This window comes from Mauremys reevesii, linkage group 8 (genome assembly GCF_016161935.1).
Source record: "Mauremys reevesii isolate NIE-2019 linkage group 8, ASM1616193v1, whole genome shotgun sequence".
Classification (NCBI taxonomy): domain Eukaryota; kingdom Metazoa; phylum Chordata; order Testudines; family Geoemydidae; genus Mauremys; species Mauremys reevesii.
This window is the reverse complement of record NC_052630.1, coordinates 100,682,672-100,697,931: the sequence shown is the minus strand read 5'-3', so window position 1 is coordinate 100,697,931 and position 15,260 is coordinate 100,682,672. Positions and strand designations below refer to the sequence as shown.

General features: G+C 40.5%; 1 protein-coding gene across 9 annotated transcripts in view; it reads right to left on the bottom strand.

The window, feature by feature from the left end:
- The window catches only part of LOC120371080 (BEN domain-containing protein 5), a 1,353,498-nt gene that overhangs the window by 785,939 nt on the left and 552,299 nt on the right, over positions 1-15,260 (bottom strand). For all 9 annotated transcript variants that reach the window (XR_005584133.1, XR_005584134.1, XM_039486580.1 and 6 more), the window contains one exon: positions 6,744-6,960. Coding sequence is in view for 7 of the 9 variants with exons in the window: in XM_039486580.1 (XP_039342514.1) it covers positions 6,744-6,960 (217 nt within the window). In the remaining 2 variants the exon portion in view is untranslated. The remainder of the gene's footprint in view (positions 1-6,743; positions 6,961-15,260) is intronic.

The window sequence follows — 15,260 nt, the reverse complement described above, 5'->3', positions numbered from 1 at the left end:
TATCAAAGTACTTCAGTACATGCTTTACTTTTAGCAGATGAGTAGTACCACTGATGTCCATGGGACCATTCACATGCTTAAAAGTTAAGCATGTGCTCAAGCGCTTTGCTGGATCAGGTCCAGCGTGCCCAGCACCTTGTAGGATCTAGCTCTTTATATATGAACTCTGCAGATAAGAGCTTGTCAAAGGTGCCCAGAGGATCAGATAGGCATACTTTTATGTAGTGAATACAAAGCTAAATAAGTGAATAACCTCCCTGTGTGTGCAGTATATCCAATCCTCTGGTACGAGCAGACTTTAAATCTTTTAGACAAGCCTTCAATCCCAAACCACAGCCTTGCAGCTAAAGTATGCCAGGATCACCATCTTTTGGGTCAGTAATCAGAGATTACAAAATAAAATAAAAAATATAGCTTTGCACTAGCTTTATACAGTCACCATCCAGGAGAGCCAAACATAAACCAATTCAAACACTGCCAAAATCCCAGCAGAGTGGAAGCAGTAAAGTGCTACTGGGCAAATGGAGCTAATCACTCCATATAGCATTACAGGACCCCTCCCCCACCTTTGCAAGTATGGTCAATAGCACTGTCAACAAAGTAATTATTGTTTAATGCTCTGCTACAAAAGACGGAAAACAAAGCTTCTGGAAATGAAAGTGAAAGCAGTATCAATTCAATCTAGGATATTGCACTGGTTTGCTGGCGTTACACATTCCTTAAAAATCTCATTCTGTTCTTATGTCCTTGAGTGCAGTTACGTAAATATTAAGTGACAGAAAGATGTAGTTAACAATCTTCACGCTAATGTAGATATGGCATCACAGACTGGTTATTTTAATAGGATTATATGAAAATGGCTTGTATAGGTTGACAGTAAACAACATAGCACACAGTTCATTTATCACTATTCCCTGCAGCAGGTTTTCCTTCTATAAAATGGATCATAACAATCTGCAGCTGATTCTGTTTTCTTATCCCAACAGAGTCATTAAGCTCAAAGTTCCTTTCTTCTGAAGTTCCAACCACTGTCTTTTTATTTTTAAATGTTTTTTGGATGGACAAGAGTTGATGTCACAAGTGAGCTGCAAAGCTGACTGAAGATTTTAATTGTTTTTTCTGATTTATGATCTGTTCCTCTAAGAATGGAGTACACTCTTGGAGTGAGTTTCCTATATAAACCAATGCTATTTCTAGCACTTAGGAATTGAGAGCTTACATATGTGATAGACACAGGCGATATTCATTACAAAGCAATGTTTAGAGTTATGTTTACATTTTTCATAAAACTAGATGTTGCTGGTGACCTAAAGCCCTTTCTTTTTATCATGATTATGCAATTTCTGCATTATGAAATCTTTATAACTGTGTCTATCAGAACCACAAAAGGCAGACCGCAATGGTAATACAGCAAAGAGTCTTGTGGCACCTTATAGACTAACAGACATTTTGGAGCATGAGCTTTCGTGGGTGAATACCCACTTCGTCGGATGCATGTACATGTATTCACCCACAAAAGCACATGCTCCAAAACGTCTGTTTGTCTATAAGGTGCCACAAGACTCTTTGCTGCTTTTACAGATCCAGACTAAGACGGCTACCCCTCTGAATGGTAATACAGTTTGCCATACAACAAAAGCTTCTCTGATCTTAGTTTGTGAGCATTTCAGTTTGCACATCTGGAAAGAGCATAGCACATTGTGGGCGCTGCCACAAAGAACAAACTTTTAAGTGTCCAGTGCCAAGTTTTATTCTTTGTAACCATTAGATTAGAACATTGCACTGACAGGTGATAATTTTGATGGTAATAAGAATGGACCATAATGTGCCATACATTTTAAAGCAGAACTCACTAATTCAAATTGGGATGCAAAGGTGCTGGAACTGAGGGTGCTGGAGCACCCCCTGGCTTGAAGTGGTTTCCATTATATACAGGGTTTACAGTTTGGTTCAATGGCTCTCAGCACCCCCACTATGAAAATTGTTCCAGCATCCCTGTTGGGAAGTCTTACTAAAAACTGATGACATAATATGGCTCAATATTGTTTTCCTCTGGTAACACACAAAAGCACCTGGAAACCCACTAAACTAAAATATATATACTTAGAGTATAACTCCATTAAAGAAAAGGAAGAAAATATTATTTCTGATATTTGTTATTTTCAGGTCCAACTCTGCTCATGCTGATATCCAATCTGGCAGAGAAATAGCTATAGCAGAGTTTAAAGTTGGCATTTGGTTTTGGAATGGTGTTTATATTATCAATGCTAGGGAAATAGCAGCAGTAGCTGCTATTTATGTGTGAGTAAACACATATACAGATGAATAAAGTGAATGTGCCCCTAACACATATGTAGGAACACCCCTACTTCCTAGAAAAATGAGTAAGTTGGGTTTACTTTTCGTTACTGTTGTTTCTGTGGATGTTGTCACACTGAGTAAACTGTCACAAATTGCATTTTAGATGGCATTTTAAACTAGTTGCAGTTAGGTCCATTGGAAACTACAAAATCTGACATTTAAAAAGTATGGTGCCTCATCACACAGAGACCTGTAGCTTCCATTTTTTCAAAGAAGAAGAGTATAGCTTTATTATAGATGACTGTTATTGCATAACCTAACACTGAACACAGAAATGGAAAATTTAACCTTTGAAAAATTGACTATTTTCTTTGTTTCATGCCTTAAACCAGTCATAACTGATCAGTTAAAATGGGTGAGGGAATATCCATACAACTCATTAGCTATTTTTACTGGTGTACCCAGCCATTTGTACAGTGAACAAAGGATATTTGATCAGCGAGCCAGCAATGTAACATCTGGTAAGTAGTTTCACAAGTCCAAGGCCTGATTCTGATCTCATTTACGCTGGTGTAAATCAGAAGTAACTCCAGTGAAACAAAGAAACCAACACCAAACCAGTGTGGGATCAGAATCAAGCCCCCAGCATCCGCGTTCTGGTCTATTTTAGTCTGCATCACATGTCTCTTTTAAGAGGTGGTGGCTCACTTACACAGCTCCACATCAGACATATTGCCTTCTTGTTTTAAAATATGTATGTTTAATATTTAATTTAACACAATTCCATATTCCAGTCTCTGTGTACTGAGCAAGTTCCTTTGAGGCTTGCAGTTTGTATGTGCAGTCACAATGCACCTCAAGTATAATTTGGAAGCACTACTGCCTAATGGGGTGAGAGGAAGTGTCTGTGTCCAATTAATCTTGGCTCTCTTTTGAGTGAATAATGAAAATACTGCCAAGTGAGTGGTGATTTGTAAAGTGGACCATACGAGCTGCGCCAAGCTGACTGAGCTCATTTAATTTAGAGTGAGTGATCAGTGCAATGGTTGGTGGGGGTCTGGGTATATTGAAAAGCCAAGAGTCTTGCACTATATACAGATAGTTTAGATTACCAACTTTGAACATTATCCACTTTAAAACTGGCCACTGTGAAATATTATGTATGACTAGACATACCTGGAGCTATCCGAACATCATACAATATATCTATACATTTACATAGTTTGTGTTTGTTTATATTTTCAAACACATATAGAAATCATCTTTCACTGTATTATGTTGTTCAATGTTGTATAATATATTCCAGTATGACAAAAACTTACTGTGCAATATAAATAAAGGCACAATCTAAAAAAAAAAAATCAACTTTTACATGTGTTATCTGTTTGGACAGTATGTATACAGTCTAAAGTTATTTGAAGCCAGTGATGTCGGAATGAAAATAGCAAGATAAATGGTACCCAGGACACCATGTTACCAAGCTTGTAGGACAGACTATTTTCAAGATCATGTGGCACATCTAGAATGTTTGATAGCTCTCTGAAGTAAAGCGCATAAATATTAAAGGTCAGAACAGAACCACTAAGTTATCCATTCACGTTAGCAATAGGAATTGTTGCCTTTTGGCTCTGTTCCTTTTTGCTATTCTGTGATCTAATGACAGTTAAATGTCCCATATTGATGTTTCACTTTCAGGTTTCATAGAACTGTTGAAAGTATTTAAGGTGTTAACTGAGGCAGAGTATCTTTTCATAGAGGAAAATATGAAATTAGATTACTTTGAAAACACTAAATGCAGCGAAATGAGTGGCTCAAAAAGTCTTTAGAAACAATAACCTAAATATGGCTTCTTGAGACTTGAATTTCACTATTATCCTACAGAAAAGATCCATGGTGAAATTCTGTTCTGTCCCTCTTAAAGGCACAGTACAGAACTCATAGCCTAGGGGAGCTAACTAAGGTAGCTCCAAATCACCTTTGTGCCCTCCCAGTCTAAGGCTGGAGAGACTCCCCCCCACCCCCACAGAAAACAGACAACCCTGGGGCCCTGTCTCAATTACAGCAGCCTCCCTAAGCAGCCCCATGGGCCACAGGGCTGCTCAGAAGCTCAGCAGTCCTGCTGCAACCAACCCCACAGCTGGACCCAGCACTTTTAGGGCCCCTTTATGACACATAAAAGAGGCAGAGTGGGGTTGAGGATCTCACCCTTGATTTCTAAAACTATCCCGTGTGCCATTTGATCCTCTCAAGTACAGTCAACTTCTGTTTTCATGCAGCATGGTACAGAGCCCCCCCAAAAATCCTGTTTTAAAGTCATATGCTAAGCAACAAAACACTACATTAAATATTTAAGTGAACTTACAGAAATTGCCTATTCAAGCCCTGCAAAACCATTAAGTATCCAAGCTGCTCTAGGATGTTCTTATGTGGAGAAAAGCCAGAAATCCATTACGATTGCAATGTTTTGTACAAAGATAACATCGTGAGCTGGATTCCAAAGCTTTTTATACAGATCGTCATGGTGAGCTGCAAAATGTTGTTATATCAAGTTCTGGAAAACATACTATGTGTGTACATTTAGATATAAAATCTGGAGTTATACACAGATAAATTCCATGCCATATTTTGAATGGCATGTTTAATTTTCTGAAATATGAAAAATATTTAGTGGCGACAGGTAATGCAGTGTTAACAAGATTTAAAGACTACATCTGTCTGTCAAAATGCAGATAAAAGACAAATGCCTCATAGCTCAATGTTTTAATCAGTTAATCGTGGTTTTGATGAGCATGCAAATGTGACCGTTTTATTCTCTGTTTTCACAGAGAGTGAAAGTTAACAAAAACCAGTTTTACGTTACAATTAATGACAGTTGTGTCCTCTGATATTAATAATGAAACCCCACAACATCAAAATGATTAAGTTTCCTACTCCCAACTCCCTTTGGATTTTGTGTTTTCCTTTTAACTATTTTCACCTTCCCCATGTAATTGTTGGGCCTCCTAATTGGGGTGATTAGTATCAGCCAGGGATGTGTACTGGGCTTCTCTTAACGAAGAATTTGCTTCACCAATAAAAAGGTTTTAAATGGTGGGCCTCTTTGTTAATTCTTTTCTTAATTTCCTATTTTATTTCATTTTTATATAAATTTGGAACTAGTAAAGGGAACCAGACAGGCCTAGTGAATGAAGTCCTCTATTTATCCCAGTGTTTCTAAGTCTCACAATTTTGTTACGAATCTTATGATATTTTGTAGATTTTTTCTATAAAACTCCATCTGCTGGAGATTGCATAAGAATTTCAGCTCTCATAAAAAACAAAAAGACAGAAAAAAGAAAAAAAGTTTCTAGCCTTTATGGTTGTGGAGAAAAGCTTGTGAAGCAAGTGCACCCTAAAGACTCAGAAACCAAGGCAAATAAAAAAGAACCAACATTTATGATTTTTAAAAACACTCATGATTTTTAAGCCAAACTTATTATTTTGGGGCCTGAGGGCTTGTCTACACATTAGATGCAGCGAGTTTGATTTAGCGGGTCTGGTGAAGACATGCTAAATCGATGGCAGAGCATTCTCCCATCAATTTGTGTCCTCCACCTCCCCGAGAAGCGTAAAGGATGTTGATGGGAGACACTCTCCTGTCGACACAGTGTGGTGTAGCCACTGTGGTAAGTGGATCTAACTACGTCATGTAACTGAAGTTGCATAAGTTAGATTGATTTACTGTAGTAGTGTAGACCACCCCTGAGTCAGGATTCTGGAATGTCTGGGTTTGGCAATACTTTCATTCACAGAAAAGTTACATCAAGGTGAGTAGAAGTTCAAGTTTTTCCCACAATCCTTAGATTCAAGCCTGACCAGGAAGGACCATCTCTTGGGGAGAAAGAATAGGCTTAGTCTCCAGCCTCATTTTATTCTTTGATAAGAAGTGTGTCAGTTAGAACCAACTGTGGTGACATTTTATTTTTGAGGTGGACATTAGAGGTGGGACTAAAACAGCTAAACCCATTTTACATGAGCCACCAAAATATTCAACCATTTTTAGGGGTAAGCTATCTACCCACTTTTCTTTTTGCATATGGTAGTAAAGGCTATAACCCCATTCTGAAGAAATCTCACAGAAATACAAGACAGGATGCCAAGTATCAAACTTCCCTTGTAAAGCTGTTTCAGTTTTCCCATTTAATATCTTTGGAGGTGAACTGGTCCTACATGGTAATCTTAGTGTTGCACTACATGTTGCAGAAGAGATATTTTATATGAAATTAAATGACCATTTGTCTATATTTCACCATGCAAGTAAGCTGCCTCATGTGTCATTGATAGCAGTAAAACAAATACGTGCATATGTACTTTAGCAAGGATGATGAATTATACTGTATAAGTATTTAAGGGCAGACATCCATAATGAAGCATGCTAGTTGGCAAACATGCTTATTACTTACCACACTGAGTCCCAGCAATTCTCTGTAAAAGTAGTCCATGTTCCTCCTTTGTAAGTTGTCGAGATAGTGTCGGAGCCGAGTATATGTGTACGGATAGCAATAGGCAAATTGGTAAATGTCATCCTCCCGGTCAAAGCAGAAAGCAAATGACATGACATAGTTCTTTCTGTGGTCTGGACAGCGATAGTAATATACATTTTTAGGTGGCAGCCTTTGCCTAAAAAACAAAACACATACAAATGTGTGGACATAAGAATCTTGATAAATTCAAACCTTACAATAAAACTAACTGAAATTCATATTCTAGGTAGAACTAATTAAGTGAACCAACTGGGAGCCCCAATGGCTCAGAGGTTGGTAACTGGATGACAAACCTTTCAAGGACATTATTGGACTATATGGAATGAGTCTGTGCCTGGAGATGTCTCTTTTGAGGTCGGGGTTAGGCATATTTAATGCAACAGTGTCCTGACAAGACATACATTGAACTTAGGGAAGATTCTGTATTGCAATCCAGTTTAATGGTGAGGAGATATATAGAAACATAGCACAAGTATCAGGAAAAATCAGTTCTTGAGAAACAAAAACCTCTTGTTTAATGAGGTTGTAGAACGACCCCAGAAATTCTCTCTTCTGAAACAGCCACCTGGTCCTGATTTAGAAAGAGAGAGGGATGGGAGTTTAGTCTAGAATTACTGTATCCTTTGGAAATCCCAAGCTAAATGCATATGGGACCCAGTTACTATGATGCTGGGTATATTAAACATGCAAATACAATATAATGACTCACTATAGCGGAAATGCTTACATGACTATGTCAATACCTGTATCAATTTAAGGGATGATGAATGCCAATATCTAGTCTTGTCAGATGTCTTTCACAACCATCCAAATTAAATACGATTCTCTTATTTCACATTTGTGTTGTGAAGTACTTCAGAGATATGAGCAAAGACCCTTTATATGGACAGATGCTGTTCAATGTCTCTCTTCACATCCTCTCTGGGTGTTGGATACAGGTTTTCTGCCTGCATCTAGACAGTCAGATTCTCTAGTTATACCATGTTCCTGTAATTTAATGCAACTAATTTACCAATCATGTTTGGCAACAGCACACTGTAGTCCTGCAGACTCCAACTAATTCAATTATATAGTATTATAAACAGGTCTCATCTAATGGTCATAGCTGATCTCAGCTAAACCAGGATCATGGTGAGGGAAAACATAATATGATTTGCAGACGTAGCAATGGTAATGTGTCCTTTCTGAGAAGCTAGACTACTGCAGAGCATCAACTTTGGCCTTTCGTTGCTAATAAGAAATGGAGAACAAAACCCTCTCATTGTGCACATGCTTGCCAATTGACAGCCATTAAGGAATATGATCGGCAAAACTCAGGAGCTACAAAGAGAACAACAAAGGAATTGAGATGCTGTTGGATAAATACAATAGACAGTGATGCAGTTATTTAGAGTTGAAATAAAATTATTTGCCCCTCTTATTGCTGTGGTTCTTGAACACAGATAGTTTTGAAGGTTTCCTTCAGTATTTGTGGTTTTCTAAGACCTTTACTTACTGCTGACGATTTATCCTAACAAAGTGGAAATGATTTTTAAGGCCACACATGTGAAGGACACAAAAATACTTTTCAATTTTTTTTAGAAGTACCATTGGGGGAAACATTGTCACCAGCCGTCTGCATAAAGTACCTTCACCTAATAGGTTCATTGAGTATCTTAACATATTTCTATCACTCACTCTTACTCTGGAGTGCTATAGGACATCCCTCATTTGCTCTCAAATCAAGCAGATGATGTGGCAGTGGGTAAATGTATTCTAGCTCCCAGTTCTCAAACCGTAATGCAAGTTTAAACGGTATGTTGCTGAGTTGTTGAACTTTATTTGTTTCCAAATTAGCAGAGGGGGAAATAACAAAGGGCAGGCCTTACTTTATGCAATAATAACTGCATGTAAAATGGGACCGATGGGGAAATTCAGAATTCCAGAAAGGGTAATGCTAATTGAAATTCATCTGCTGATAGTTAATGTTTAAATGACGAATGGTTCAATAATTTTGTACTTTGAAGTAAGTTAAAGATAACTTTTGTTAATGTATGAAATACACTTTTGATATTTCATTCCCTTTCCCCTTCATTATAGAAGCTAAGCATCTGTTTTATTATCCACTTTGACACACCGTTTTATGGCTGCATTTGGCTATTATGGCTAATCTCGATGTCTAGGACATCTGGTATTGACATTTCACTATCTGGTGTCTGACACAGCAGTAGAAACCATCCTCAATTCCTAGGTTTAAATTCACCCTCTCAGGGCAGAAATGGTTTGAATTAAGAGTTTGGGCACTATCTTCCAAAAATAATTATAATAGTACTCCTGTCACTGCTAATCTATTCTTATCTCTCCCACCACTTTGTCACTGTTAATCTATTTGTGAGTCATATGGAGAAAGAGAGTCAGTGTTTAGATACCAACAACACATCTTTACATACAGGAGCCTAATCAGATTCAGATCTTATCTTGGAATTTAAAAAGAAAAGAAAAAAAGATAGAAAGAAAAAGAAAAGAGACACAGTGCTAGATATCACCAACTGAGTTTTTGATAACGAAAAGACATTGCTCAGTTCTTGAATTAACCTTTGTGTCCTAGACACACTATTGTTTACTCTTTCCCTTTTTTGTTCTATGCCTTCTGGAAAAGGACACCCACACACTGTGGCAGCAGCTGCTCCTATTAATTTAAAGCTATTACAAAAATTAAAATTAAACCCAATTACTGTGGCTGGTTTATAGTCGGGGAACGGCTTAGTCTGATTGTTCCCTCTGGTTATGGACAAAAACAATATTCCTACCTACAGGCAGCTGCCAGTGGAATACTAATGCATCCAGGGCCTGGCGGGGACAGATTCAGAATGCAGAGTTTAACTGCATTTCTGAGTAGAGAAAAATATCTTATCACGGATCTGCAGAAATGCACCGACTTCCTATACGGTAGGTCACAATGCAGTCATTTCATGGTTTAGCACTAGGACAGCAAAGTTATGGAAGAACCTTGATACTTTTATTTGTCATTCTGCATTTCCAAGCAGTGAACACCAATTAACAGGGCACATTTATGGATACACAAGTGCCTGAATCTCATCACTTCAGAATGGTTATTTAAAGGAAAACCCCATGAATTCCAAGCACAGCTGCAGCACGTAGCATCTTCCAGGAAACTTATTTTCAGTTTGTTTTTAGAAATGTATTACAGAAATATGGTTTAATATTTTACCTGTTTTGAAACAAATTTGGGCTGCCGAGTTTGCAAAGTTACATGCCAAAATCATCCAGGTGATTGGGGAGTGCAGACAGAAAGCTTTCCATTCCACTTCTGGCTCTCCTCATAATCCTAGGAGAAGTGCTGCAGCTAGAGAAGGGCATTCCAAGGCAATGCTCAAGGGTCCAAGTTTTTGAGTGCATTCACTTCCTGCCCTAGCAAACCACTACCTCTAATCCTTGTACTCATTTGCTACTCTAGGTAAGGATGGGGCGTGATTGACACATTGTTCCCCAGAATACAGACACATATCAACACAGTATGATGAGATTTTCAAAACCATCAAGGGGATTGGGTGGCAAAAATCCCATTGACTTCAGTGTGGGCCAGGAATTCTCCCCATCTCTTATGATGGGAAGCAAGTATCTAAATTCTGTGTTTATGTAGCATCCAGCAGCGACTCCAGGCACCAGCACTCCAAGCACGTGCCTGGGGCAGCGAGCCTCAGGGGGTGCCCTGCCGGTCCCTGCGAGGGCAGCAGTCAGGCAGCCTTTGGCGGCTTGCCTGCAGAAGGTCCGCTGGTCCTGCGGATTAGGCAGCAATTCGTCGCGGGTATGCCGAAACAGCGGGACTGGCGGACGTCCCGCAGGCATGCAGCCGAATCTGCGAGACCGGGGTCCTCCCGCAGGCGCGCCACCGAAGGCAGCCTGCCTGTCGTGCTTGGGGTGGCAAAAAAGCTAGAGCCGCCCCTGGTAGCATCCAGAGCAAATGGGCTCCTGGTCCATGGTGGGGCTCATAGGTGCAGTCACAATGCAAACAATAAATAATAATCATTACTTTTGAGGTTTTTCCTAACATGGGAGTAAATCTGGAAGTTTTTACCAAGACAAAACTCCCAATGGCTTTAAAGAGCAACCTAAACTGTATTTGGCTCATTTTTAATATGGCACTCAGACACAAATTAAACAATAGCCACTATCTTCAGGATTGGCCAAATCTATCACCGTCAGCAGACAGCAAAGAAATGATGATGATCTTTGGAGAAAAAACAAAAAGTGATAGGTGCTGTAAGAGACTAATGGATGGAAAATAATAAGTGATATTACTTGTAGAGAAGCGATTAAATGAGTATGCTTGCAAAGTAGGGTTAGCAGTGGTGACACACTGTGGTGATCATTTCCAGCTGCCATCAGTGTGCAGCAACAGAGATGTAAGTTTACTAAATCACTGAACTACAGGTTATTTTAGGCCATTGCAAGAGATGGGCCTGAGTCAAAACCTTAAAGCCAAAAACCTACAAACTTTTGTGGTGTTTGAAGTCCAAACGCAAATCCAGACCTTAATTTTGCAAATGATGTCAGCCTTTCAATGGACCTATCCCAAACTCCAGATCTGAGCATCCCTCAAATTTTAGACATCCAAATCTAAATCTGACAACTTGACTCCAATCTATTAATTAAAGAGTTCTACAATGTTGGAGAAAATATGAGCAAGTTTGTCATCCACTAAAAACTTTTTTTTCCTTTTGTGAGTCAGCCCTTTCAAATGGAGGTTCTTACGGTTCGATTTTTCTTTTAGTCTGAAGCATTATTTTTCTCTTCACTTATTACTGTTGTCAACTAGAGCTGCCATCTTCAAAATTCCAAACTTAAGGTGACAGCATAAATTCCTAGGATTTTCACTGCACAGGACTCTACACTTGATTCATGTAGCAATAGTGGGTGTTACAAGTGGAGTTAAGTGCTCTTTGCAGAAAGCAGAATCTGTTTTGGCACAGCTGACTCAGGCAGTTTCAGACACTGAGAAATAACAATCTTGCTTTTGTATTTGCTAACATTAATTAGAATGGCCACTAAATAGATTCCTCATCCTTAACAACCCAGCTGTGCAGCTCAAGGTCTTCTACCTCGACAAGTATCTGGTTTCTTCTCACTGAGTAGGAAAATCAAAGTTGCATGTACATCAATGGGTTTCTTAAGATTGGAAAGTCTACAGTCTCAGTATATCACAAAGCACACAGCTTCTAAGGGTTAATGCATTAATTGAAAGAATTAAATGAACTCTATGAGGAGTGCTTGGTAATTGAAATAATTAAATGAACTTTGCAAAGATTGCTTGTTAATGGTTTGTATTCTTTACAACTTCAAGGGAAAGAGGGAAAAGGAATTTTTTTTTCAGATTTATTACAATACACAGTGAACAGAGAAAAGATTAATTTGATTTTTGGAGGATTCCTTCATTTAAAATGCTTGTAATGAATCTGGAAAACTGTAAATATTTCACTGGTATAATAAAACCTTTTGGCAGGGCAGGCTTCTTACAAGGCCCAGTCCTGCTCTATTTAAGTCAGTGGGAGGAGGACTGGTCCCCTAGACAAACACCACCATAATAAGGGCAGGAAACACATTCCAGGATAAATTTACGTACTTTAGAAAGCTTGATAGCTTAATACTGGGGTCAGATTTTCTAAAGTGGTCACCTAAATTGTACCCACAAACTCTGTGCATGCAATTATCTACTTTGCACTGCAAACATGTGCATGGGCACATTTTTCAGAAAAACTGTAGGAAGCCACTTTGGAAAAATCATCCCTTCAACTCAGAAAAATTCACTGGTGAGGGGAATCAGTGGAAAATGACAATAAGGACCCTCTGTTGTTCTGTGTTTGTACAGCACCTACCTCAATGGAATCCTTGTCTATGACCAGGGCTTCTAGGCACTACGGAAATACAAATAATGTAACTACTCCAAGTCTAGTCAGAGGGGTCTGGTTGGAGACATCACTGATGAGAAGGATGTGAAATGCTAAGGAAAGGGCCTGCTGTGTAGAAAGTATAATGAAGCAGTGTGGAGTACTCAGAAAACCACTCTCTAACAGCAGATCAGGATTAGGAGATGTAACGCAGAATTAATCACTTGCTACTTAATATTGCTGGCAAAAATGCAAACAGAAAAAATTACTCCATATGTTGTTACCTCTCTGTATTCCTAATCCCTTCTGCTGCCACATCTAGCTACCATTCACCAAGATAAATGTAACGAGTTTTGTATGTGCTAGCTAGCTACAGACAGATGCTTGGATGAGTGAAACACCCAGCTCAGCAGTCTTTGTAAAGGCAAAAAAAAAAAATGGTTACTCGCCTGCTCGTAACCATTGCTATTTGAGATGCGTTGTTCATGTCCATTCCAACCAGGTGTGTGTGCACCACGTTCATGGTAGCCAGAAGATTTTTCCCATAGTAGCATCCATCAGGTCAGTCTGGGCGCCCCTGGGAGTTTTGCCTTCATGGCACTCAATATAGAGCCCTGCCGACCTGCCACGCCCTCAGTTCCTTCTTGCCCGTTACTCCGACAGAGGGGTAGGAGGGTGGGTATTGGAATGGACATGAACAATGCATCTCAAATAGCAATGGTTACGAGAAAGTGAGTAACCATTTTTTCTTCTTCGGGTGATTGTTCATGTCAATGCCAGTCAGGTGACTCACAAGCCCAAGTTCAGGAGGTGGGGTCAGAGTCTTCCACTGATTGGAGTACTGCTCATCCGAAGGCCGCATCGTCTCTGGCCTGCTGGGTAATTGCATAGTGCATGGCGAAAGTATGGATAGGGGACCACGTCGCCACTCTGCAGATTTCCTGAGTGGGGACCTGCACCAGGAACGCTGTTGATAAAGCCTGCGCCCTGGTGGAGTGCACAGTAATTGGAGGTGCAGGAACCCCCGCCAGGTTATAGCACTCACGAATACAGGACGCGCTCCATGATTAAATGCATTGTGACGACACAGGCAGTCCTTTCATTCTGTCCGCCACTAACACAAATAACTGGATCAATTTTCTGAATGGTTTCGTTCTCTCGATGTAAAAGGCTAGCACCCTGTGGACATCCAGAGAGTGGAGTCTCTGCTCCCTGCCGGTGAAATGCCAGGGTAGAATACCAGGAGAAAGATGTCCTGGTTGATGTGAAACTGCGACACAACCTTCAGGAAGAAAGCAGGATGAGGCCGGAGTTGAACCTTGTCCTTATACGGTGTAGGGAGGCTCTGATGTTAGGACCCTGAGCTCAGACACCCTCCTGGCCGAGGTTATCGCTACCAGGAACACCACCTTGTAAGAGAGGCAGAGCAGGAAGCACGTCACCAATGGTTCAAAGGGGGGGTGTCCCATGAGCCTTGAAAGGAGCAGGTTGAGGTCCCAAGCAGGGACAGGCTGATGGACGTTAGGGTATAGCCTGTCGAGCCCTTTTAAGAATCGGCTGACCATGGGGTTAGCAAACACAGAGCAGATTTCCGTGCCCAGGTAGAAGGCCATGATGGCATCTAAGTCCACTCTTATTGATAACAAAAGCCCCTGCTGCTTCAGATGGAGGAAGTAGTCCAGAATAAGCAGCACTGAGGCTAGCATAGGGGACAAATGGTACTGCGCCAAACAGACTGAAAATCTCTTCCACGTGGCAAGGTATGTGGCTCTCATAGAGAGTTTTCTGCTGCCAAGGAGGACCTGTCTAACTTGCTGAATCCAGTGAGGGGATGATGGCGGCCAAAGAGACCATACGGAACCTGAGTTTCTTCACAAACTTGTTGAGATCTCGTAGGTCCAAGATAGGCCTGAGGAAGCCTTTGACTTTTGGTATTAAGAAATACCAGGAATAAATGCCCTCACACCTGTGCTCCTGAGGAACCTCCTCCACTGTGCCTAGTGATAGGAGTGACTGCACCTCCTGGATAAGGAGCTGCTCATGAGAAGGGTCCCTGAAAAGGGATGGAGAAGGAGGGTGGAAGGGCACAGAATTGGATGGAGTTTCCCCTCTCTGCTGTGCGGAACATCCAGCAGTCTGAAGTGATATGGGACTATGCATGGTAGAAAGGGGACAGTCGGGAGGAAAAGTAAGGTGGGGTAGATCCAGTTTTTGTTCTGGTGTGCCATCCTCGACTGCACCTTCAAAAAGCTGGTTTGGGGCCGGAAGGTGGTTTGGGTTGGCCAGAGTTCTCACCTAAGGACGGGTATTGTTTTTTATTGCCACTCCTGTTCCTCCTCTGAGAACTGTCCTGGCGGTTCTGCTCATAGAACCTCAGAGGAGGTTGCGTCCCAAAGACCTGACTGTGGCTCATTAATCTTTCAGGCTATGCAGCCTCTTGTCTGTCTTTTCAGAGAAAAGAGTCAAACCCTCAAATGGGAGGTCCTGAATGGTCTGTTGGACCTCATAAGGGAGCCTCGAGACTTGGAACCAGGAGCCCCTTCTCATG